General features: G+C 43.3%; 2 protein-coding genes across 2 annotated transcripts in view; one reads left to right on the top strand and one right to left on the bottom strand.

Annotated features, from left to right (window-relative positions):
• MYH7B (myosin heavy chain 7B) overlaps positions 1-26,610 on the bottom strand; it is a 207,982-nt gene that overhangs the window by 85,486 nt on the left and 95,886 nt on the right. The window contains exons 4-7 of the mRNA XM_056549301.1: positions 15,454-15,500; positions 7,244-7,407; positions 5,702-5,805; positions 2,258-2,401 (exon numbers count right to left, since the gene is read on the bottom strand). Coding sequence (XP_056405276.1) covers positions 2,258-2,401; positions 5,702-5,805; positions 7,244-7,343 — 348 coding nt within the window. The 5' untranslated portion in view covers positions 7,344-7,407; positions 15,454-15,500. The remainder of the gene's footprint in view (positions 1-2,257; positions 2,402-5,701; positions 5,806-7,243; positions 7,408-15,453; positions 15,501-26,610) is intronic.
• GSS (glutathione synthetase) overlaps positions 6,681-26,610 on the top strand; it is a 175,590-nt gene continuing 155,660 nt past the window's right edge. The window contains exon 1 of the mRNA XM_056549302.1: positions 6,681-6,751. Coding sequence (XP_056405277.1) covers positions 6,685-6,751 — 67 coding nt within the window. The 5' untranslated portion in view covers positions 6,681-6,684. The remainder of the gene's footprint in view (positions 6,752-26,610) is intronic.

Below are 26,610 nucleotides of genomic sequence, written 5' to 3'. Positions count from 1 at the left end.
TTTTTTGCATGGTCAATTAAATGAAATATCTACCATGTTCACATATCATCTGTCAGAGAACAGGTTGGAGGCCGGATTTTATTTATTTTATTTTTTAATTATTCTCAAATTTTTTTTACACACATTGCCAAAAAAAAGACTCCTGAATACCAATAAAACTTATATGACTGTTACACTGTACCAGAAATTGCTATTTTTGAGTATAGAATTTAGTATACAATTGATCATTATGCTGTTACTGTACACGCTGTTTTACTGCCAGCCCTATTAGTCATGTCTCTTAGTGTTCTTTTTTTTACCTACATGGGGGGGGGGGATTTATTATTAATTTAAAGGGGTACTCCGGTGCTCCAGTGTTCTGGACATTTTATTTAGAATGCTCGGAGCCGGAGACCGCGATCATGACATCACGCCCACGCCCCTTGTGATGTCATGCCATGCCCCCTCCATTCATGTCTATGGGAGGGGGCGTGTCGGCCAACACGCCCCCTCCCATAGACATGAATGGAGGGGGCGTGACGTCACTGCCGCAGGAGCCTGGCGTTTGTTTAGAACACCTGGTGCTGTGGGAGATCATGGGGGGGGCCCACCAGCAGGACCCTTCCCAATCAGACATCTTATTCCCTATCCTTTGGATAGAGAATAAGGTGTCTAGCATCGCAGTACCCCTTTAACATTTTTTTTGGGGGGGGGGTGGAAATAAAAAGCCACGCGAGCGCTGTTCTGCTCCCCCCCACCAAATCATGTGACCCGCGAGCGCTGTTCTGCTCCCCCCCACCAAATCATGTGACCCACGAGCGCTGTTCTGCTCCCCCCCCACCAAATCATGTTACCCGCCAGCGATGTTCTGCTCCTTCCCCCACCAAATCATGTGACCCGCCAGCGCTATTCTGCTCCCCCCCCAAATCATGTGACCCGCCAGCGCTGTTCTGCTCCCCCCCAATTAATTATTAGCCCAGCGGGGTACTACTCACATATGTCACCCTAAGCACTGCCCTCCTCCTCTTTGTTGGGGGCCGCCGGCAATGGAACTCTATACTGTACGCCAGTGGTCTCCAACCTGCGGACCTCCAGATGTTGCAAAACTACAACTCCCAGCATGCCCGGACAGCCAACGGCTGTCCGGGCATGCTGGGAGTTGTAGTTTTGCAACAGCTGGAGGTCCGCAGGTTGGAGACCACTGCTGTACGCTGTATCCCTATGCCCGGGCTGCAAAAGATAAAGAAAATAAACTTTAACTTACCTACGTCGGCCTTACGCTGGGGACGGGAACGTCAGACAGCCGTCAGCCTATCACCGGCCAGAGCCATATCCTGCCCCGGCTCAGCCTATCACTGGCCGGGGCGGGACATCGCTGTGGCCGGTGATAGGCTGAAGGCTCTGTGATGTTCCCATCCCCAGGAAGCAGCAAGAACAGCGGAGGGACCATGAGGCCGGTTCCTTAGCAACGGGGGAACGGAGGAGGAAGGTGAGTTAAAGTTTGTTTTTTAATATTTGCAGCCCGGGCATTGTCTAGTTCAGTGGTCTTCAACCTGCGGACCTCCAGATGTTGCAAACATTTGCAACATCTGGAGGTCCGCAGGTTGGAGACCACTGGTCTAGGTCTTATTTTCGGGGTAGGGCTTATATTGCACCCCATCCCGATAATCCAGCTAGGGCTTATTTTCGGGGTAGGGTGTATTTTCGGGGAAACACGTGAATACATGTGTATTCAAATGTGATAAATATGGGACTAGTACCCTTTTTTTATTTTTATTTTATTTATTTTATTTTTATTTTTGTATGGTTCCTCCTCTGCAACTTTTTCTGCAACATATTTATTTTCTCTTGGCCACAACATGGCGGCGGCAGATACATCATAGTATTTATCCAGGCCCATGGGTGTCTTACGACAAATACAGCCCTGGCTGATACACAATAAAGAACTTGACTGGTTGGTTTGTCTTCATAACTTTCACTCAGTACTGCAGGTATTTTTTATATGGTCTTTCACGGTTGGTTTGTGAAGACTGAATGACCATGGGGGAGATTTATCAGAACCTGTGCAAAGGAAAAGTTGCTGCGTTGCCCATAGGAACCAATCAGCTTCTTTCATTTTGCAGAGGCCTTGTTAAAAATGAAAGAAGCGAGCTGATTGGTTGCTATGGGCAACTGGGCAAATTTTCCTCTGGACAGGTTTTGATAAATCTCCCTCCATGCCCTTCCAAGATCAGTCACTACTTCGATAAGCAAGCAAGAAAAGAGTAAGTTCTCTTACGTAGATCATCCAGTTGGCATAGCGACGTCTCAGATTTGAGAGGACCGAGGCCTCATTGAGGTGGGTCAGCATGGCCATGTCTTCAATCATGTCAAATTTTGGAGGGTTCATCTGCTGAATGTCATCTTCCTTCACGACTAAAGACTGAAAGGAGACAAGTGTAAAAGTTGGAGTACAACGTGGATGGCAATCGGACTTACAATAATGTATACAGTGCACATAGCTGAATTACACGACAATGGAAGACACTGTTGGGTATGTTCACACATGTCGGATTTGCATACTTTTATTTGCTTTAAGATCTGGGGAAGAAATACAAAGCTTAAAAGTGGTACTCCGCCCCTAGACATCTTATTCCCTATCCAAAGGATAGGGGATAAGATGTCTGATTGCGGGGATCCCACCAATGGGGACCCCCGCGATCTCGCAGATGCACCCGGCATTCGTTTAGAGCGTAGGGTGCACTGCCAGAGGCTCGTGACATTACAGGCACGCCCCGCTCGTGACGTCACGGCCTCACCCCCTCAATGCAAGTCTATGGGAGGGGGCGTCACGCCCCCTCCCATAGACTTGCATTGAGGGGGCACGGCCGTGACGTCACGAGCGGGCGTGACCGTAATGTCACGAGCCTCCGCTCCGCATCGCCAGTCATCTGGCAGGGGGCGAAGTTCACAACGTGCACCGGATGTCTGGGGTGCCGCAGCCGAGATCGCGGGGGTCCCCAGCGGCAGGACCCCCGTGATCAGACATCTTATCCTCTATCCTTTGAATAGGGGGATAAGATGTCTAGGGGCAGAGTACCCCTTTAAGGCCCTTTCATACAGGCCGAATATCAGACAAATGAGCATTAATTTGTCCGTGTCAAAGGGGCAGCGATCAGCCAACAAGCGGGCAAACATTAATTCTTTGGCTGTCCGGACCTTCCATGCAGCCATTTAAATGATCACTATCGTGCCCCTGGTTAAACAGGTGATGTGCGGCCAGCAGTCATTAATTTAATGGGCTACATGATTAATTGAGCCATAAAAATTCTGAAAACGAGCCCCCATTCAGTGTTGTTGACTGCCTCCTGTTAGACCATGTAAAAGGGCCCTAACACTCCAATATCTGCCGATACCTAATATGTTGCATAATAATTTACCTGGTTGTCATTTATTGGGATCAACCTTTAGAACTTCCATGTGAAATAACGCAGAGAATGTATATTTTTTCCATGGTGCATTCAAAGATCAATGTACAAATTTCTGCAACATGTAAATAAGTTAAAGGGGTACTCCGGCACTTAGACATCTTATCCCCTATCCAAATAATAGGGGATAAGATGCCTGATCGAAGGGGTTCCGCCGCTGGGGACCCCCGTGATCTTGCACGTCGCACCCTGTTAAAAATCAGTCCCCGGAGCGTGTTTGCTCCGGGTTTGATTACTGTCGATCACAGGGCCGGAGCATTGTGACGTCAAGGCTCCGCCCCGTGTGATGTCGCGCTCCGCCCCCCTCAATGCAAGGCTATGGGAGTGCGGCGTGTAAGATCATGGGGGTCCCCATCGGTGGGACCCCCGCGATCAGGCATCTTATCCCCTATCCTTTGGATAGGGGATAAGATGTCTAAGTGCCGGAATACCCCTTTAAAGAAACCCTACTGACTTGGAAAGGGTGTAAATTGTCAATGAAATTGAAGGGGTACTCCGGAGGGAAATAAAAATTCCTCAAATCAATCACAGAAAGTTGAACAGATTTGTAAATTAATTTTATATAAAAATCTTAATCCTTCCAGTACTTATCAGCTGCTGTATACTGTGGTGGCCCAGTACAGGATGGTGTTTCCCCGTACCTCTCCTGCCCTGTCAGGCAGAGTCCCTTTATGTCCCCAGGGTCTCCTGCAGTGTTATCCCCTATGTACATATGTTATATGTTAAAAGTGTAATATTTCTTTAATTACTGTGACCATGTGCTTGTCACCCAGGAGGACTAGTGACCAGGTGACCCCTCAAGGACTAGTGACCAGGTGACCCCTCAAGTGACCTATGGGCTCTTTGCTAGACACCCCTATAATCATATAAAACCAGGGGTGGAGCTACAATCTCTCTCTTCCAGCATTCTTGTTCCTGAGGTCCAGTGCAGTCGTCTCAGTGTCTGTGTCCAGAGCATTGGAGGCCTCAAGCCTAAAGTCTGCAGCCAAAAGTCATCTCAAGTAAGATCAAAGTCATCATCTTGTCAATAACAAGTCAGTCATCAGTCAAGTCAATTGTCTAGTCACTGTGGCCTGCACTAAAGTGTCTCTACCTACTGCATGTCCCAACAATCCTGCGAGGTCCCCCTGTGTCACTGGTCACCTCCTTGGGATTCTGGCTGTACTGCATAGAATGTGTCATCTGTCTATCCTCAGTAAAGCTACCGTTTGTCAGTAACCTGGCGTCGATGTCTTCATTGCCCCCGTGCCTAGCCCAGGACCGGCGATATTACCTTTGGGTGGTTAAGGCTAAACCACGCCCTGGCGTCACAACAAGAAGGGGTTAATAACATCTGCCCCTTGGGTTATAACATCTACCCTGCATTGCACCCCCGCACGCCACAATACTACAGAGGAAGTTGTGTATTTCTTTTCAGCCTGAACACAGTGCTCTCTGCTGACACCTCTGTCCATGTCAGGAACTGTCCTGAGCCAGAGCAAATTCCCATAGCAAACCTCTACTGCTCCGGACAGTTCATTTGTCATTTGTAAAAAAAAACTTTTGACATGTTGTCCAAACATAAGTTTGGATAAGTTTTAAAAGTTTTGATAGTTTTGGGTCTCCGTCCTGAGACCCACTGCAATCCCGGCCAGCCACCCTGATCCGACTCTTTCACTCCATAGTCCAGTGTTTTGCAACCAGGGTGCCTCCAGCTGTCTCAAAACTACAACCCCCATCATGCCCTGACAGCCTTTGACTGTCTGTACCTCCAACTGTTGCAAAACTACAACTCCCATCATGTCCAAAGGTTGCAAAACACTGCCATAGACTAATGCAGTGAAAGAACCAAATTTGATTGACAGCCGGGGCTGTAGCGCACTTCAACCGGCTTTTACCGGTATAATAGTATGTAACAGTATATAAGTTTAAAGTGTACCTGTCTTGAGATTGAAAAAATAAATAAAAAAAATGCTTCATGCTTAGTTAAAAAAAATTGAGCATTTTCAACCCACAATATAAAAATTTTTTATCCAATGTATATTACAAAAATTTCCTCTTTGTCCTGAGGCAGCACAGATGGTATTATATGTGTGCTGCCCTAGGACTCAAAGAAAGCAAAATTACAGGTAAAACAAATTGTATTGCACAGGTTTTGATAAATCTCCCCCCATGATGTCTTCCCTTTAGTGTAGTCATGAGGCCTAAAATCTTTGGGGGAAACAATAGAGACATATGTCTACCAGGTAAAAATATAACAATTTGATAATACATACCCTTTTATCTTTTGTTTCCACTGTGACTTTGCCACCAGTGGAATCCTTTATTTCAACTTCGATGTAGGCTTCCTTTTCATCTGGGATCCATGCTTTCTTCTTACCTATAGCATAAAAAATGTAAATGTATTTAGTCACAATGTTTAGAAATCACAAAATACCATTGTTTAGTCCGTATAGTCTCCAATAACAAATAAATACTGTCAGTAGGAGGTGCTTGTGTGGTAAGCTTGTGGGGGTGTAGGGTATATGGAGTGTAGCTGTGCAGTGATGAAAGGGTGCTGATTTAACCCGTAACCGTCGTGACGCCAAGGTGAGGGCTCCTCTGTATATGCTTGTCCTATCGCCACCCGTCCCAAGAGCGATAGGGAGGTATTAAATAAATGATTCTCCACAACCGGAGATTTTGCAGAAAACTGTCGTAACTTTTACTGCAGCTTTTATGCAGGATTAAACAGGAAACAGTCCATGTAACAAAGTCTATTTGGAGTTTGACAGTTGGTTGGGACCTCGTGAGTTTCTAGAGCTTAGGAGGTTAATAGGCGCTGTTCCACTGGATTTAGGGGATTGGTATTAGGTCCAGTAGTCACGCTAGCTTTAGCTGGGATTGATATTTAACCCACGGTTAGATTCAGGCTGAGGCTGGCAGGCTTCAGGCCTAAGCTTGTCTTTGTAAGTTCCATGGATCACTTCTCACTCTCCACTAGTCCGGAACCCAGGAGAGCGAGGATTGGCTGGCAGCTCCCTTATATGGGCAGGGGCAGGCCTTAAACTCATTGGTCCATACCATCTGTCAATTCTCCTTACAAAGAATTATGGTCTGACATGTGACCACACCATGTGACCTTGGAAGGTCCTTAAGCATAACATAAAGAAGTAACATTAGTCACGTGACCTAAGGTCCTGCGACACTATATAGATAATTAAACATACAATTACTTATACATGTAAACATCATAGAATTGAAGAATGAAGAGGCGACTATGGGCTATCCCACCAGGAGGATGCTACTGGAACGAAGTAACTCTGAATTGGGGACCAGCGTACAAGGTACGGTATACCATACGGTACCGGGACACCACACTTGGCCCTTTTTTTAAATGGTCTGTGGGGAAGATTCATGAAGACTTGTGCTGAGGAATAGTTGACCAGTTGCCCATAGCAACCAATCCTATAGCTTCTTATATTTTTCAGAGGCCTTTTCAAAAAATAAATAAGTGATCTGATTGGTTGCTATCGGCAACATTATGAGGGAGATTTGTCAAACCCTGTGTGGAGGAACTGACACAGTTACCCATAGCAACCAATCAGATCGCTTCTTTCCTTTTTAAAAAAAGGCCTCTGAAAAATGAAAGAAGCGATCTGATTGGTTGCTATGGGCAACTGCGCAACTCTTCCTCTACACAGGTCTTTATAGGTCTCCCCATGTACTTACTGTAAACCTGTGGGCACAGTAGACCAGATGTAATTGAAATTTATGTCCTGCAAAACTACAACTCCCAGCATGCAAAGGCGATGACCAATAACTATCAAGTCCATTACCATCAAACGGGATCGTCTGCAGCTTCATGAGTTCGCCATCACTTTTCCGCAAATAGTCTGCGGCCTCCCCGAACTCGGACATATCCAGGAGCGATGACATGGTGGACAGATTCTGAGACAAGAAATGGCGGCAGAAACAGGAATATCAGGGATGCTCCTCACCCCTAAAAAGAAAAAAAACAAGAAAATAAAAAAAAAGATGTGAACAAAGTCTCCAAAGTCAAGTCCATTGTGTATTTTTTCTCTAGCCTCACTCCTATTTTACTACAACAGTGTTTTCCAAGTCTCCAGCTGTTGCAAAACTACAAACCCCAGCATGCCCGGACAGCCTTCGGCAACTGCTGGAGGCACTCTGGTTGGGAAACACTGGTATAGCATATGGTGCAACATTCCGGGAGTTGGAATATTCCATGGCCGGTATTTTTAATATAAAAATACCGTAAGGGAGGCCAAAATACGCTGGTAAAATACCGTCCAGGTGGCAACCCTATTGGAAACAAGTGTTCATTCATCTGTGAGGGTATAGAAACTGCAATCCAAACAACTTCTAGTTAGCAGTCATCTAATATCTAAGGCTTCTTCAGACTCTTAGCTAAAAGGCTGAACACTACTAGGCTACCATACTCAAATTCCACATGGAGCATCGAAAAAGAAGCAGCTGTTGGCACAGGGGTTAATGGCAACTCTGCGTTACGGTAATCCAACGTAACAGAAAACATTGTTTTAAACAGTAAGCTACTTGAGGCGCATCCATGACCTCAGCCCCTTGACATGGTCCGGGCTATGTAACATAATCCTACGCTCAAGTATTGGCCTAAGGTTAAACTCATTGTTTATGTCCACTAAAGCCGGTGCCCTGACCTTCATCCCTGACTATACAATGTGCCCTGTGCCTTCACACAACAGGTGCCAATGACCCCCCCATACATATGATGTACATTATGGGACAGCACAGCCAAAACAATTCCCGTCAGTTGTCTACAATTTGAGTCTTTAGTTACAGCCCTAATTTGCTCAGTCGTACACTATTTCACGGTCCATGTAGGGAGCCTTCACGCTTACAGACAGCTCCTATATCAATATAGAACTAGGACGATTTTGTGTCCTCTCGACAACGGGAAAAAGTGGGTGCTGTATTGTCCCCAAATGGTTTGTAAGCTCTGCTGGAAGGTGCCCTTTAAATATAGAGTGTGCTGTCATTAAGCTATGTTATCAGTTAAAGGGGTACTCCGCTGCTCAGCGTTTTGAACAAACTGTTCCGAACGCTGGAGTCGGGAGCTCGTGACATCGTAGCCCCGCCCCCTCATGATGTCACACCCCGCCTCCTCAATGCAAGTCTATGGGAGGGGGCGTGCGGCCATAGTATGAACCGTATGAGTATGAGCACTAGGTTCCGCTACCCAAAAAACACTGGCGTCACGAACATTAGGGGTTAATAACACCTTGCCCCTGGGGTTAATACCATCTTGCCCCATCCACCTACACCGCCATTCACCATGGGTCACCACAATAAAAAGGGGCGCCTCCTTGTGCAATGTCGCCTGGCAACAAATAGGAAAACTATCTATAAAGAACATTCAGGTGGTGCACTAATCTTTTTGTGCAAGTAGGCACAACACTAATAGATGACATGTATGGATTGATCAATGCAGCAGCACCCATGGATGACCTCCAGCATGTAAGGCAAAACTTTGATTGAGCCCGGACCAAGGCAAAGACCAAGAGACCTCCATGATGCAGGGCACAACCCATCCAGATGATAACAGTGATGATGCAGAATATAAATGGCAATCTCTGTTTTATTATCAGCAACGCGTTTCTTCTCTAGTAGAATAGAGCCTTCCTCAGGCCTATTGCATGTTGCTGCTATGGCTCTTCGGCCTGGTCCTGGCCCAATCGAAGTATTATGGATGTAGTTTCTCCTAGATGCAAGGCCATATTTGCCACTAAGCACCAGTGGGCTTTTGCCTAGGGCAATAGAGTTGAGGGAGGAAACACTTATAGGGGTATATATGAGTGCTTCACTGGGTTATAGTGTGGGTGAACAGGAGTCCAACGAGGCGTCACTTACTTTAATATATCCAGTAGGCCCTGAGATATGTCCTCTGCTAAATTCAGTGAATCACGTGCAGGGGACGGGGCTTTGTTGGCTCAATTTACATATTCATAGTCTGTGACGCCACCTCCTAGTGAGGTGGAGTCACAGACAATAATTATGTAAATTGAGACAACATAGCCCCTCCCCCACTGAATTCCGCAGAGAACCTTCTGGCTGGCAGTTTTCCTTTTAAAATTTTTTTTTTGTAAAAATACATAAATATATATATATTCTACAATGGAGCAGTGGTCAGTAACCTAGACAATGAGCTGTCAACAAGGTTAGGAAAGGAGCAGGAATATCAGGAGATAGAGGCAATTTGCTAAATTTTTGTATTTTCAAAAATATTTAACTTGCTAAGGCATTTTCGATGGTAATACCCCTTTAGGTGAAAAAAAAAATTATAAATAATTTAGATGTAGCTTCTGCCGCCATGCTGTGGATTTCGCCCCTTTTTGTGTATAGGGGAGTTAATATGTGGATTTTCATTGTGTTTTTTGCTGTGGTTGTCGCTGTGTCTTTGTGATAGGGCTGCATAAAACAAATTCAGATGCATTTGGAATCACCTTAAGGGTAGGGTCACAGGTGCCCTATTTTGCTGCTGGGTATTTTGCTACCCATTGACTTTAATGGGTAGGAAGATACGCAGCAACAAATACGCAGCAAAATACGGCACTTGTGACCCTAACCTAATGGGGCATATTCAGTACGTGTGCTTAAAGGGTCGCCATGCGCTGTAAATACGGCCCTGCCTAGACGCATAAATTCTAGGCAAGAAAAACCAAGTAAGGCTATGTTCACACTGGGGAATGTCCGCATGGAAAGTCTCAGCGGAGTACCAGCGCTAGAACATGCCGGTGGTAGGACCACTTGGAAATGCGGCGTCTCATGGTCGGCAATGCATTTTCGTGCGGAGTCCCCAAAAAGAATAGACATGCCTATTCTTTCTGCGGAATCCGGAATTAGAATTTTGAAGAAATTCTGCATTTTGAACAGCGCATGAATTCCCACTGAAATCAATAGGTCTCTGCTGCTGCAAAATGTCCATGTGAACATATTCTAAGGGTGCATTCCCATTACATTTTGTGCCTCCGGGAGTTTTGCCATATGCATGTGGGTCTCTTGCTGTAACCCCATTAAGTCACTGCTTTTGGGTAATTTCACACGGATAGATTACCTGCGGAATTTCCTCAGCGTATTTGCTCCGGAAAATCTGCAGTGTATTTTGCTACTATTGACTTTAATGGGGTCCAAAGGGAAATCTGTGACTCTGCCTCTGTTGCGAATTTTCTGCTGACCCATTGAAGTCAATGGTAGCAAAATCCGCTTAACGGTACGTTCACATGAGCGGATCCCCAGCGTGTATTGCGTTGCTGATCCGCCGCTAAAGGACCGCTGTATGCTGCCTTTACATGTGCCTGCTTGGAGCGGCAATACGTTGCTACGTGCAGACACACTGAAGCGATGTGCGAGTCGCAACGCATACGCGGTGTACTTGAACACATTGAGACCACTCCCTCTGCTCTATTAGCTAGGCCGAGAGCTGCCGCCATGTGCAAGTATACTGCGCATGCGCGCGGCGACTCGCACATTGCAGTGTGTCTGCTCATAGCGGTGTATTGCCGGTCCGAGCAGACACATGTAAAGGCAGCATACAGAGGTCCTTCAGTGGCGGATCCGCAGCGAAATCCGCGCAGAAAATCCACTTGTCTGAACGTACCCTAAGGGTGCATTCACATTACATTTTGTGCCTCCGGGAGTTTTGCCATATCCATGTGGGTCTCGTGCTGTAACCCCATTAAGTCACTGCTTTTGGGTACGTTTACACGGATGGATTACCTATGGAATTTCCTCAGCGTATTTGCTCCGGAAAATCCACAGTGTATTTTGCTACCGTTGACTTCAACGTGGTCCAAAAGGAAAATCTGTGAATCTGCCTCTGTTGCGGATTTTCTGCTGACCCATTGAAGTCAATGGTCGCAAAATCAGCTTAAAAGGGGTACTCCCATGGAAAACGTTTTTTTTTTTTTTTTTTTAAATCAACTGGTGCCAGAAAGTTAAACAGATTTGAAAATCACTTCTATTAAAAAATCTTTATCCTTCCAGTACTTTTTAGGGGCTGTATACTAAAGAGAAATCTAAAAAAGAAATGCATTTCCTCTGATGTCATGATCACAGTGCTCTCTGCTGACCTCTGCTGTCCATTTTAGGAACTGTCCAGAGCAGCATATGTTTGCTATGGGGATTTTCTCCTGCTCTGGACAGTCCCTAAAATGGACAGCAGAGGACAGCACAGAGAGTACTGTGGTCATGACATCAGAGGAAATGCATTTCTTTTTTTGGATTTCTCATTAGTATACAGCCCCTAAAAAGTACTGGAAGGATTAAGATTCTTTTAATAGAAGTGATTTACAAATCTGTTTAACTTTCTGGCACCAGTTGATTTAAAAATAAAAAAGTTTTCCACGGGAGTACCCCTTTAAAACTGTATATCCGTTAATATTTAACTATGATGATGTATATTAAAAAATTATTTGAAAATGTTTTGATTATAATTTTGGCGATAAAATTGAGAAATCCCTTAAAAGCAGTGTTTCCCAATCAGTGTGCCTCCATCTGTTGCAAAACTACTACTCCCAGCATGCCCAGACAGCCGAAGGCTGTCTGGGCATGCTGGGAGTTGTAGTTTTGCCCCAGCTAGAGGCACGCCAGTTGGAAAATGCTGCTTTAAAGGATGGCATCTGATCAATGTTGTTGATTTACTAAAGCGGCTGTTTATGTAAGGCTGGATAGAAATCCGCCCCTGTGATTATATTTAGTATATAGTATATATAGTATATGACATTTAGCCGCGGGGCATTACTAGTCATGTGAGCGTGTCTTCTTGTATGAATCTCTCCTGAAATTTCTTCTTCGAAAAAAGAAAAAAAAAAAAAAAAGAAAAAAGAAATTAAAAATAAAATTCTTAACGATTTGCGAAGATTTCACCAATGTTCTCCCTCTCTTGCTTACTGCGAGAAGAACCACACATCTAGCGGGGAATTACGTTTTTAATGCGGAAAATAGATTGCGACAGACGTTGGTTGTCAGAAAATAAAAAAAAAAGTCTACAATTAAAACAAAAATATGATTTATCAAGACCTGTGTAGAGTAAAAGTGGTGCAACCAATCAGATCGCTTCTTTCATTTTTAAGAAGGCCTGTGAAAAATGAAAGAAGCGATCTGATTGGTTGCTATGGGCAACAGGTCAACTTTTCCTCTACACAGGTTTTGATAAATCTCCCCCACAGTCTGATAATATAATCATCGATAAATATATAAATTGTAACATTTCGACCCTAAACCTATACGTCACACAAGTGTCACCAAAAGGAGATTAATAAAGCTTGGTGACAAGAAATTGTTAAAAAATATATATATATATATATATATATATATATATATATACTGTTATATAGGCTAGATTTCAACTAGAGATGAGCGAACTTACAGTAAATTCGATTTGTCACGAACTTCTCGGCTCGGCGGTTGCTGACTTTTCCTGCATAAATTAGTTCAGCTTTCCGGTGCTCCGGTGGGCTGGAAAAGGTGGATACAGCCCTAGGAAAGAGTCTCCTAGGACTGTATCCACCTTTTCCAGCCCACGGGAGCACCTGAAAGCTGAACTAATTTATGCAGGAAAAGTCATCAACTGCCGAGCTGAGAAGTTTGTGACGAATCGAATTTACTGTAAGTTCGCTCATCGCTAATTTCAACTTTTAGGGCAGTTTTTGTGGCTTTTTTTTTTGTAAAGGTTGTAGAAAGCTATCGGGTATCTATCCACCGCATATATACAAGTCTTTCAGTCAATAATAATATAAAGAGGTAGAGGGAGTGAATAAAACGTAACTTTTAATATAGCACTAAAAGATAATAAACACATAAGTGATTGGGTCATGGAGAGAAACTAGTGACGTCCCTCCATAGTCAAGACGCAAACCAAAAGACTTTTACTGTTAAATGAATAATGTTACCTGAAAAAAAATGAAAAAAATGAAAAAAACTGTCATCTCGCGCTATCAAGATGCTGTTTTTGCAGCTTTTTATTTTTTTTTTATTTTTTTTTTTAATTGTAGGTTTTAGTTAATAAAACTTCAAAATCTTAACATGCCATTTGGGAAAACTGTCACTGAGCCCAAAGCCACACAAAAACAAAAAGTAAAAAGTTCAAAACGTCAAGTTGGTTTGGCGTTTCAAACTTCCCAATTGCCTTTTAGTCAACATCTGTCCTCTGTGTTTTATCATGGAAAAAAACACACATACATACATAAAAAATCACACTGCATTTGCTGAAAAAAAAAAATGTGGAAATCTAGCCTAACTGGCAAATATAAGTCATATTTGTCATTTCAGTCATGTAAAAAAAAAAAAAGCAATAACTACAACAAAACAGAAGCCATAACGCGTACGAGAGCAAAGAATTTGTAGCATAATATATGCAAAAAGAAAAAAAAAAAAAAGAGAAAGGCACAAATACATAATCGCTAGAACTAGAAAATAAAAGTGCAAATAAAAAATAACTAAATAAATAAACAAATAAAAAGAAATGACATTCTCATTATACATAATTGCTAGAACTAGAAAATAAAAATGCAAATAAAAAATATAACTAAATAAATAAACAAAATAAATAAAAAGAAATGACATTCGCATAATACATAATCGCTAGAACTAGAAAATAGAAGTCCAAATAATTTTTTTTAAATAAATAAATAAAAAGAAACAACAATCCCATAATACATAATGACTAGAATAAAAAAACGAAATAAATAAACAAAATAAATAAATAAATAAATAAAAAAGAAAGAAATGACATTCGCATAATACATAAATCGCTAGAACTAGAAAATAGAATTGCAAATATAAAAATAAAAAAATAAATAAACAAATAAATAAAAATGATGTACAACATTATTTCGAAACCAGGGCGGCTCCAGCTGTTGCAAAACTACAACTCCCAGCATGCCCGAACAGCCAAGGGCTGTTCGGGCATGCTGGGAATTGCAGTTTTGCAACAGCCGAATTCACCTGGTGGGGAAACACTGATATATATAAGGAATACATCTTTCACCTGCAGAAAAAAACTGCAAAACAAAGGCTCAAACAGTATTTGTTAAGGATATCAAAACATCACATAAAACGTCTATATAAGCATAGGCTCCGAGGAATTAGTTACGGTTGTAGAGTGTCGTATATGGTAACATTGATTCATGCATAACAGGCCTACGTAGCTGATGTTCGCTATGGTGAGGATGTGACTAATGCTATAAAAGGAAAACAAAATCTCCAAAAAATTTCAAAAATTCAGACAGCCCAAAAAAAATACAAATAAATAAAAAGCTTTCAAAGTCCTAGTAATCTGACTTGTATTTCTATATATGTTTTTATATTTTTTTCTCTACTATAAAAGAAAATCGGTAATCCTTGTGACAGTAAAAAAAACAAAACAAAACAGTAAAACGAATGAAAACAAGAAAATGTTAACGAAATGCCAAGTGTGGGCTGTATAGGCATTAGACATAGTCTTCTCCATGGTAGACACTGTGACGGCAAGCAGGCCCGTTGCCGGTTAGTGGATGTACCATGACAGAAGGGGCGAAGGCCGGTCAGAACTTAGGGGTTAGTATACTTCACACAGACAAGCACGCTGCTACCAACCTTGGCTACAGGACCGAGAGGCTGCGGGGAGAGATACACTGAAGCCTCTTTTTATTGTGTGGCTGAAGGTCACGGTAGAGGGCAGATATGTGAGAAATTCTCATGTGTCAGATACATACAGCTCCATTGGCCCCCTCGGCTCAGACGGACACAAAAGGCAAACTCCCAACCTTATCACTGCTTAGGGAGGTTATTTTTACCTCACAAATTGTCATTGGGGAGGGGGGGGGGGGGGGGGGGGAGACTTCACAGCAGCCACCGCATTGAGTGGCTGCTTCATGGTTTAGTCTACAACATGCATACATACGCACACATTCATTTATTATTCACTTTGCGGTACATTTTTATTATCCGAACCCAAAATAATAGTTTTAAGTAACAAGATTTTTAAAAAAAATTCTTTACGTTTCCTTACCGTAAAACAAAGTTGTTTCAATTTTGTTTTCGAAGTTTTCTAAGTAACTAAAAAACAAAAACAAAACACAGTTACAGTTCAACAGTCACCAACTTAAGAAGTTAATGAGTTAATGGTTGTAAGCACCCCTGGGGACTTAAGGTACTTAGCTGTTATTAGAAAAAAAGAATGAAACTATGTAAAATACTAATAAATGCACTAATACTTTACTAATAACTCAAAGTTTCGGTTCAGCAGTCACATACAATAGTACGATGGCTGTAAGCACCCCTGGGGATTAAAGGTACTTAGCTGCTATTAGATGAAAGAGAGAATTTTTTTTTTTTTACTTATTTTCTGCTTCCCCTATATAATACCACACAGAGCCCCACACCAGTGTGAACACTTCCTATGTGCTCCCTGCCAGAGCACAGAGCCCTGTGGCAGCCATCGTTTCTGTGATGCTTTGTCTGTGGGTGGTGTGGCCCAGAGTCTTGGCTTGGTCGGGCAGCAGTGGGGGCTGCCTGGCCACTGGGTCATTCCCCCTGTGGACTTGGTTTTGCAGTGGTCGTGGTCGCTGTCCGGCGCTATGCCAGTGTTAGTTTAGGGACACACTCTTATCAAATGGCCTTGACAAGGCCAGTGGGCTTGCATGTTTTGATCAAAAGGTATACTATAACAGCCTGTTAGTTTTTGAAATTATACAAGTAGATCATAGTAAAAGTTTTGGATGTGCGGCTTTGTTTCTGTTTCTCTATTTGTGTATACATTTTTTTTAGATGCACTGATTTAAATGCACCAAATTAAATTGGTTGCAAAAGTGTAAACACCATTTATGTTCATAGCCTTAGATATATAGATTTGGTTTTAATATTAAAGGGGTTATCCGGCCAAAGTGCAGCACCTGCATTTTATGCGAGGCTTTGTCTCCAGTCACGGAAAGCTTTTTGTTTCCAGGACTAGAGACGTGATGTAACGCCACACCCCCTCCATTCATGTCTATGGGAGGCCTTCACGGCGGTCACACCCCTTACCATAGACATGAATGGAGGGGGTGTGGCATTACGTCACGTCTCCAGTCCCAGAAACAAACAGCTTTTCTGAGACTGGAGACGCAGCCCTGCATAGAATGTGGGTGCTGCACGGAGATCATGGGGGGTCCCAGCGGCGGGCCCCCTGTGATCAGACATCTTATCCCCTGTACTTTGGATAGGGGATAAGATATCTTTGGCCGGATAACCCCTTTAAGGGTCTATCACATGTACAGTACTCTGCACAGATTTGATGCGCATGATTTCAAGCTGTGTTCAGTCATTCAGTGTACATTGAAATTTGCAGCAGAAAATGCTGCACATCAAATCTGCACAGAATACTGTACGTGTGAATAGACCATAAGAGGGGAAAAAAGACAAATTTAGGTAGGTCAGAAAATTCTTCCAATGTTCTGTTAATAGCAGGTGTCTATTAGACTATGAATGCTTATGCTCCGGGGATCTAAACCCATAGCCCATCCTTTCCTTCTCACCAAACTATTTATTTGTCTAAATATCATTCATTAGCTATATAGAGAAGTTTCCCTCTTTCAGCTGTCACTTACATGCAGGGAGTGAGAGAAAAAAGTCATTATAAAATCCTACTTGTCTTTGTGCAAAGCCCTCAGTGAGAGTAGCCCCCACCCTCCTGGAAGACAAAACCCCCATGCTTTCTGTCTTGTCTGGCTTCACAGCCACACCTCCCCTCCCTGTGGGAGGATCTTGCTGGGAGAGAAACAGCCCAGCTTCTCCTCAGCACATAATGCTGCTCTTTTCCTGCTGTAGATCTAATCACTGACTGCTGTCGTCCAGAGAATAGCATGATTTGTTGCTGGGGGGAAGGATAGTTTGAAAAACGACATGTAAAGTGTGTGCTGCTCACGGTGTTTACAACAACACAGCATGCACACAGATAGTAAAACAATTGGATGGCAGCCATTACATAGAGCCACACTGACTGCTGGGAGTTGTAGTCTGGGCTTCAAGAAAGGAAAAATAATATTTAGGAGACAACAGGGGCCACATGAGCTGTCAAAATCACACGGATAACTAGGGGACACAGAATAGGTATTGTAGTGGCTTTGGGGCATTTTTCTTTTTCTTCACTTCCTCGGAGCACCCCTTTAAAGCCAACACTGGTAGTTATCACCAGTAAAATTGAGGGAAGTCATATTTTATGAGGAAGGGAAGCGAAAAAGGACTAAATGAAGTTGCTGCATAAAACAGCTGCACAGGCATGACAGGAATGCCAGGAATATCTTGAACGCAAAGGGAAAAATACGATAAGTAGGACAAATCTCAAACACGGTCACCAGGCAGAACCCTTAAACAAAAGAAGCCAATCATTGGATGACAGGAGGAAGATGCATCAGACCCAGAACAGGATTTTACAAATAGAGGTGACTGTACCCCTAGAATCTATAACGTTCTTAGAGGTCACATCACACAGCCTCTAACAAAGGTCCATGTTACAGTCATCCTGAAACCTGGGAAGGATCCTCCCAATGTAGTAACTATTGATCCATCTCTAATATTAATGTGGATGTGAAAATTTACACCAAGATCCAAGTCTCTTTCCTTCATATCTCATGCTAGGATCTCCAGGGTTCCCTTCCGGTCTCCTCACAGTTGAGGCTCCTTTCACACTATAAATTCATCCGTTTTAAAGACACGTTTTAATGTTCCGTTCTGAAAACCTATAAAATCGTTCGTTAAATGGCCGTTACAAAATCCCATTATAGTCTATGGGATTTTTACATTATCCGTTTTAACCCGTCATAGCCCGTTATTAATAATGGATGTTATTTTTTGACGGGAGAAAGAACGGAAGAAATAGTGCATGCACTATTTCTTCCGTTCTTTCTCCCATCACAAAATAACATTAATTATTAATAAAGGGTTATGACTGGTTAAAACGGATAATGTAAAAATCCCATAGATTATAATGGGATTTTGTAACGGCCGTATGGGATTTTGTAACGGCGTTTAACGGACGATTTTAAGGGTTCTCAGAACGGAACATTAAAATGGGTCTTTAAAACAGATGAATTTATAGTGTTAAAGGAGCCTGACACCGAAAGTGTGATTGAAAGTTCAGTGGGGATTTCTGAAGACAAATTTTTGTAAGATTGGATTGGGCCCTGGGCTTAGGTATTTATTATGGCATTGTATGACAATTCCAAAGCTTAGATTAGAGTCAATGGGTCCCTCTAATCTCCCCTCACCATCTCGAATGGGACATGACAGGGATGTTTATTGTTCCCCTACCTGTACATTTAAGTCATGCAATCCTTGGCAAGTGCGCCTAGATGCAACACCTCTGTTGGGGGAAGGGGGGGGGGGTCACTGTTGTCCCATTCGAAGATAAATTGTCCTTGTTTGTGTACAACCTGTTGGTCTATGTTACTTCTCCCATAGAATGCCTTCTGGTTATTCTGTGTGATGTACAGTGCAGTTAGTAGATTTAAGGTGGACACCCAGGGGTCAGAGAAACTAGACGTTTCCCTGCTGAAGTGAGACATCTCTAAACACTCTTACCATCCTCTGACGTTCTGATGCCATTAAATATTTGGGGATTCAGTTGCTGATGGACCCTTCTAGAGTCTTTACCCTCAGCCTGAACCTGGCACTTTTATTTATCCCTCTCCTTTAATTTTCACAAAGGTGCTCAGCTCCAGCTTTGATAGTTTGGCAGGGCCAACCTTTTGGAAATGGATTCCCTTCCTAAATTATTTATTTATTTATAGCTGTCATTTCTTTGAGCACTGAGAGATCACATCACAGTTCGTCTGGAACGGGAGATGTCTATGCCTGAAACACTCTCTTCTCACTGCACCTAAGCTCCTGGGGGGAGTAGGTCTCCTGGGGGGGAGTAGGTCTCCTGAGTTATAGGCCACCTGTCTGTACATGTGTTTTAGGCATATTTTATAACCACTACACCAAAGTGTGAGTTGCCCTAGAACTATCATTGGCTCCTCCCCAGACATAGGGGAACTTCTGTCCACCTAATGGTCCAGATTTATCAAACTGTGTGAGAGAAAAACCTCAACAACCAATCACAGCTCAGCTAACAAGCTCTGGTAAAGTGAAAGCTTATCTGTGATTGGTTGCTGTTTGAAAATTACTAAATTTTTTCTCTCACACAGTTTGATAAATCTGGGCCAATGGTCTTTGGAGAAACCACCTCCCTCTATTACCCGCATGTTGTCCCCTCTGAGTGAGTGGAATAAGTCGTGGAATAGTTTGGATTAAATTAAATTAGACCACTTACACCTCTTTAGTCAGTAACCTGGGGTTTCCGGCCACAGAGACTGTGTCCCACCCTATCCTCACTACCTCAGGCACCTATACCTAGAGATTGGGGTGTCATGTGGGACACAGGACCGAGGTCCCTCGTTGAACTCTCATCCACCTCCCACCCTGTCCCCATCACATGAGTACATGAGGTACTTACAACTACATAGCTACATCTTAGATCTTGTTCCTCTCTCATCCCTAACAGTAAACGTTACACCACTTAGGACTTCTACCTCTCATCTACAGCTCCGAGTCATGCTATTTCTTTACTACATACCATGATGCTGCACCAGGCGACAGGGGATTCTAAAACAGGATTTATGCAGGCTTGGGAGGGCGGACAGGGATGTGAACTGGACTTTTAGGAATGCTCATTTGCCCGAGGATCGGCCTATGTAAAAGGGCCTTTACCCTAATGTGAAGAACATGGGGTTATCAATTTAGTAACCATGTGTATGCAACTTTCCTATTGAAAAACAATGCACACCAAAAACGAGCTTCAGGAAAGGACACGTCCTGTCCAGTTCTTTTCTTTCGCCAGATTTGACATTAGGGTTGGAGACGCCGTTGCATGCCCCAGTGTTTTCGCACTTGTTCTCTTATTTAGTACACATGCAGGATACTTGCCAGCTTTGAATTATTGCCTTGATAACTTTCTCGCCTGATATGAAGCAGTATCGTTCCACAACCAACATTTACCTTTGATGTGACACTGCTCAGTTCCACTTAGCAGGTGTTAAGGCTTAGAGGGAACACTGCCTGTTACAGATTCCATACGGTGGCAGCCATCACCCAAAGGGTCCCACAGTATAACAAGGAAAAAAAAAACAACCAAGTGTATTGCAGTGCAAGTCTATGGGACTTCCTTCGATTTCGTACACCGCTTGCTTTAGATACCCCTTTATCCCTTTACAGAGTTACTGTCATTTAAAAAAAAATGTCATGTCGTTCCTGATATGTCAATGATTAGACTACACTGAATGCGATCTCGAGTTATAACAAGAAGTGTTAAACAGCTAATGCTCAACTTCCTGGCTGTCAATCTACTCCGACACTTTCACTGTATTAGTCTAGGGAGAGAAAGTCAGATGAGGGAGAGAAAAGGATAGGGGATAAGATGTCTGATCGCAGGGGTCCTGCCGCTGGGAACCCCACAATCTCTCCTGCAGCACCACAGTCATCTTGTGCATGGAGCGAGCTTGGCTCCATAACTGATGACTGGCGATGCAGAGGCCGGAGGATCGTGATGTCACAGCCCCGCCCCCTCATGACATCACACCCCGCCCCCTTAATGCAAGTCTATGGGAGGGGACATGGTGGCTCTGTGCACGCGATCAGACATGTCAGACATGTCTAGCGGCAGAGTACCCCTTTAACTGTCCTCAGTGCGTTCCGGCCCCCACCTTCCTGGATGAGCACAAGTGACAGCCCGTTCAGCCAATCACCAGCTGCAGCGATGTCCCGTTTTAGGTGGGTGGCTGAGTGGGACATCACTTTAGCTTGTCCAGTAAGGTGGGGACTAAAGCGCACCCAGGGTGGGAAAGTAGTTAGTGCCCCAAACAGGAGATTGTGGAGGGGTCAAACAGACACTTATCTTCTATCCTGTGGTGTTCAGTTCCCCAGAGTACCCCCTTTTAATAACAGATAAAGGTGTTACACATAAATAATCATTTTTAAAGGAGATATCCAGTGCTGAAAAACGTATCTCCTATCCTAAGCATAGGGGATAAGTTCAGATCGCGGGGGGTCCGACCGCTGGGGCCTTTGGCAATCTCTGGTTCTGCCACAGCGATGTATTGAGGGGGCGTGTCAGCCGCCGCTTCATGCGGTGGTCGACACCCACTATCTGGCCAGCGAGCCGCGATCCCGTACAGGAGATCGCGGGGGGCCCTAGCGGTCGGACCCCCCATGATCTGAAACCTATCCCCTTTCCTTAGGACAGGGGATACGTTTTTCAGCACTGGACTATCCCTTTAAGTCTTTCTAGCCTACTAATAATTATTATGTTCTATTGGTTCTAATACAAAAACATGCAAAAAAAAAAAAAAGAATTAAATAAACAGTATCATTTGGTGGTTAGGAATATTTTTCGCAGAGAAAAAAAAAACACAAAAAAAATCTATTTACTTTTAGCCAATTTTGACTCTCTTAATATTTATCTGGCTACTGCCTATTCGTCGTCCTGAGCAATATGTATAGAAGGGACCTTGAACAATCTTAAACCGGGAGTATGCAGTACATCAACGCTTCAGAAGATCAAGGGGATAAAATGGCCTATTTGAAGTGAACCGCCTGAAATGATTTTGCATTCCAAGACGTATATTACACGTGTGAGTTCCAGGCGAACAGGTAATCGTTCTCTTATATTTCATTGTGCACTGTAGATATCTGAACCAGGTTGTTACCAAAAACACAGGAGCCTGTGGGGCCCCAGCAGTTCTTAATTAGAAGTGTAATGTCTACATTCCTTACGGTACTCCTCTATGCTGCCTTTAAGTGCCTTTGAAGAACACCAAGCAGCATATGTTTAACCCCATCATGACTCCATGTAATCTCATTGCAACTGTGCAAATGGGCACATGTGGTTCAGAGTTCAGCTGTTACTGCTCGGTAAAAAAAAAAAAAATATATATCTTGTTTTATGAATCATAAGGTTGAATTGTGCACACTGGGATTTATTTTTTTCGCTAAAATAATGCAGTAGAGGCTAATAAAATTATAAAACTAACAGGTCATTAAAAGAAGAGGTAAAAAAGAAATAAAATCCCCCCCCCCCCCCAAAAAAAAAAAACTATACTTACCCCTGTTTCTCTCACTTGTCCCGCCACAGTTCAGGTTCTTCTTCCGGTTCCCCACCACTCGTATTTTCAACCTGATTCTGAAAAGAATGCTTAGAGCAGGACCTGCTCACTCAGCCAATCACTGGGCATGATAGGACACTGCTGCGGACAGTGATTGGCTGACCAAGTAGATATTGCTCCGAGTGCTTATCTCAGAAGTAGGTTGAAAAAATTAGCGACGGGGGACCGGAAAAAGAAAAACTGAAGCTGCTGCAGGCCCAGAGGTGGGGGGCTGGGTGTATGGGGGGTAGGTAAGTATAAAGTATTTTTTTTTCTATTTTGCCCTGTTACTTTATTAGTTTTTTCTACAGCACTGGAATACCTCTTTAATAAGGTAGCAAGCATGCTTTGTCTGCTATTTTGACTTCTGCTTATTTCCCCTTTAATATGGCTCTTCTACTGACCATGATGCTGGCTGATGTGTTTAGTTTAAGTGCAGCAAGTCATAGGTCAGTGACATTGACCTTCTGTCCCCTAACTGCCACTATAGAGTATCATATGAGATACAGCTACAGTCTGTCTTTTTCTCCCTGTTTCCATAACTCTTACACACAGGAAAACAGTGTGAGGTTGTATTTCATAGGACATACTAGAAAATGTGCACAGTGACAAGTAGTGTGAGTCATGGGAGATGTATAACTCTTCAGCTAATCATTGTATTGACTCATCTACTACATCACTGCTCTTCTAGTCCCTAGAGATAGGGCAGCAATGATCTTTATCAGTATTCTACAAATGAAGGGATATAAAGATAGAGCTGGATATGGAGAGCACTGGTCGGAGAGCTGCCAGAACAGGTGACGATTTACTCCTGTAGTTCACAGGAAGCCAGACACAAAGGAGTTGGGATAAAACAAATGAGTTAGTATTATATAGGCAAAAACAAACAAACAAATACAATGTTTCCTTAACCCCTTCAGGACACAGCCCATGTTTGCCTCGGCCTTTGATTTTTGTGTTTTTGTTTTTTCCTCCTCACCTTTTAAGAGCCTTCAAGGGGTTCTCCACCATAAGGTGAGTTTAGCACTTATCTGACAGACAGTAATGGACATGCTTAGGAAGGATCTGCGCTTGTCTTGGGGCTAAATGGCTATGTTGTGAGATTACCATAATACTGAGGCTATCTTTTTGTAAACTAGCTATTTTCTGTTGGAGTTTGTTCCCTTAAATCTACAAATCCCATGATTCCTTGTTTGTAAATGTGAGGTAATTTTTCTCCCTCCAACACATCAGCAACCCCACCCATTGAAACACACCTGTGATCCCTTCAATGCAATAGACCAGTGTTTTCCGACCAGGGTGTCTCCAGCTGTTGCAAAACTCTTGCAGAATGCTCTCCCTCCCACCCAGCGGTCACTCCACTCAATGAAGCAGACAGGCTCCCTCTGATCACCTGACTAGTGATGTAATGTCTCGGGCCGCACTGCAACCTGGGACAATACTCATTTTGTATCCTGTTAAAAATAAACATTGAGGCAAAAGTCACAGAAGAATTGAGAGACCAGCATGAAACACAGGTACAGCCACTATATTATGAACTACACTGACTTTACAGCCCTTGTAGCATAGTCAAATAAAAATAAAATACCGGAATAAGCTTTTAAATCTTTTATTTCTCCATCCACAGAGACATATAAGGGCATGTTTTTTGCGCAACCAATTGTACTTTGTAATGACACCTTTCATTTTACCATAAAATTTAGGATGCAATTAAAAATATATTATTTATGGTGGGAAATTAAAAAGAAAATCTTAAGTTTTGGAGGGGTTTGTTTTTATGCAGTGCACTTTGTGCTAAAACTGACATGTTTTCATTATTCTGTGGGTCAATACAATTAAAATGATACCCATCTTTACACGCTTTTCTATTATTATACTTAAAAAAAATAAAAATAAAAAAATAACTTTTTAACAAATGAAGTCTATTTAAAATTGCCCTCCTCTGACCCTATAACTTTCTTATTTTTCCATATACGGGGCTGTATGAGGATATTTTTTTGCGTTGTGATCAGTAGATTTCATTGGTACCACTTTTGCATATATGTGGATTTTAGATTTATTTCGATTTTTTTTCTGAAATGTGATGTTACTGAAAATCAGCAATTTTGGACTTACCGTATTTTTCGCCGTATAAGACGCACTTTTTCTTCCCCAAAACTGGGGGGAAAAAGTCTGTGCGTCTTATACGGCGAATACACCCCTATCGCAGCGGTCCCTGCGGCAATCAACGGCCGGGACCCGCGGCTAATACAGGACATCACCGATCGCGGTGATGCCCTGTATTAACCCTTCAGACGCGGCGATCAAAGCTGACCACCACGTCTGAAGGGAAAGTGACACTAACCCAGCTGTTCAGTCGGGTTGTTCGGGACCGTCGCGATTTCACCGCGGTGGTCCCGAACAGCTTACAGGACACCGGGAGGGACCTTACCTGCCTCCTCGGTGTCTTCTCCGTTCAGGGATCCCCTGTATGGCCGGCGCTCTCCTTCCTTGTCATCACGTCATCCCGTACGTGCGTCGGCGTGCATAACGACGTGATGGCGGCGACGGAGAGCGAGGATACCCGGCCGGCAGCAGAGAAGTTCCAGAGCGACGGGGACACGGCGACAGCGATGGAGCGACATCCAGGGCAGCGGTGACGGGTCCGGAGCGGCGGGGACACGTGAGTATTACCTCCTCCTGCAGTGGTCTTCAATCTGCGGACCTCCAGATGTTGCAAAACTACAACTCCCAGCATGCCCGGACAGCCAACGGCTGTCCGGGCATGCTAGGAGTTGTAGTTTTGCAACATCTGGAGGTCCGCAGGTTGAAGACCACTATTGGGTTCAAAACCTTTATTTTTTTAGATTTTGCCCCTAAAAAATTGGGTGCGTCTTATATGCCGGTGCGTCCTATAGGACGAAAAATACGGTAGTTATTTTTTAAAGTATACACGATTCACTGTATGGGATCATTACCAACATATTTTAACAGATCAGACATTTCCGCACGAGGCAATACCAAATATGTTGATTTTTTTTTTTTTTTTTTTTTTTTACAGTTTTCTTATGTAAAATGGGAAGAAAGGGGAAATTAATTTTTTATTGGGGTAGGGGCTTATTCACTTTTTTAATTTACCCTTCTTTTAGTCCTCACAGGGAACTATTTATGGCAATGTTTAGATTGCTAATACTGATCAATACTTATTTGTGATCTACTTCTGAAGGCAGACGAGAGAAGAAGACTGCAGCAGCTGGCGGCCCAGGAGTTGCTGAGTGGAGCACTGGTGGCCATTTTTTACTGATTGGACCACTACAATTTACCAAGGATGGTCCGATCAGTCCTCAGTACAACCACAGCATACTTCAGATGCCATGACCAGTATTGACCCGGGCATGCTGGGAGTTGACATTTTGCAACATCTGGAGGGTAACAGTTTGAGACCACTGGTGTACACAATCTATGAACCTACCCTTAAAGGGGTTTTACCACAAAAAGGTTTAAACGGATGCATTATATGCACAAAGGGATAACATAGGAGGGAAGCCTTGATTTACTTTTCAGGGACAGTGTGGATCCTTTGTAGAAGGCAGACAGGATTTTGGCTGTCCGGGCATTCTGGGAGCTGAAGTTTTGCAACATCTGGAGAGCTGCATTTTGAGACCACTGCACAAAGGGATGTCATAAGAGGGAAGCCTTGATTTACTTTCCAGGGACAGTGTGGATCCTTTGGAGAAGACAGACAGGATTTTGGCTGTCCGGGCATGCCGGGAATTGAAGTTTTGCAACATCTGGTGGGCCGCAGTTTGAGATCACTGCACAAAGGGTTGACATAAGAGGGAAGCCTTGATTTACCTTTCAGGGACAGTGTGGATCCTTTGGAGAAGGCAGACAGGCTTTTGACTGTACGGACATGCTGGGAGTTGAAGTTTTGCAACATCTGGAGAGCTGAAGTTTGAGATCACTGACGTACATGCAGAGTGTTTCACACTGTGCAGAGGGAAATGTTCTGCATATTCAACTATAAGCAA

The sequence above is a fragment of the Hyla sarda genome, chromosome 12, assembly GCF_029499605.1.
Source record: "Hyla sarda isolate aHylSar1 chromosome 12, aHylSar1.hap1, whole genome shotgun sequence".
Taxonomy (NCBI): Eukaryota; Metazoa; Chordata; class Amphibia; order Anura; family Hylidae; genus Hyla; species Hyla sarda.
Note: the sequence above shows the minus strand (reverse complement) of the source record. Positions and strands in the feature narration are given on the sequence as shown.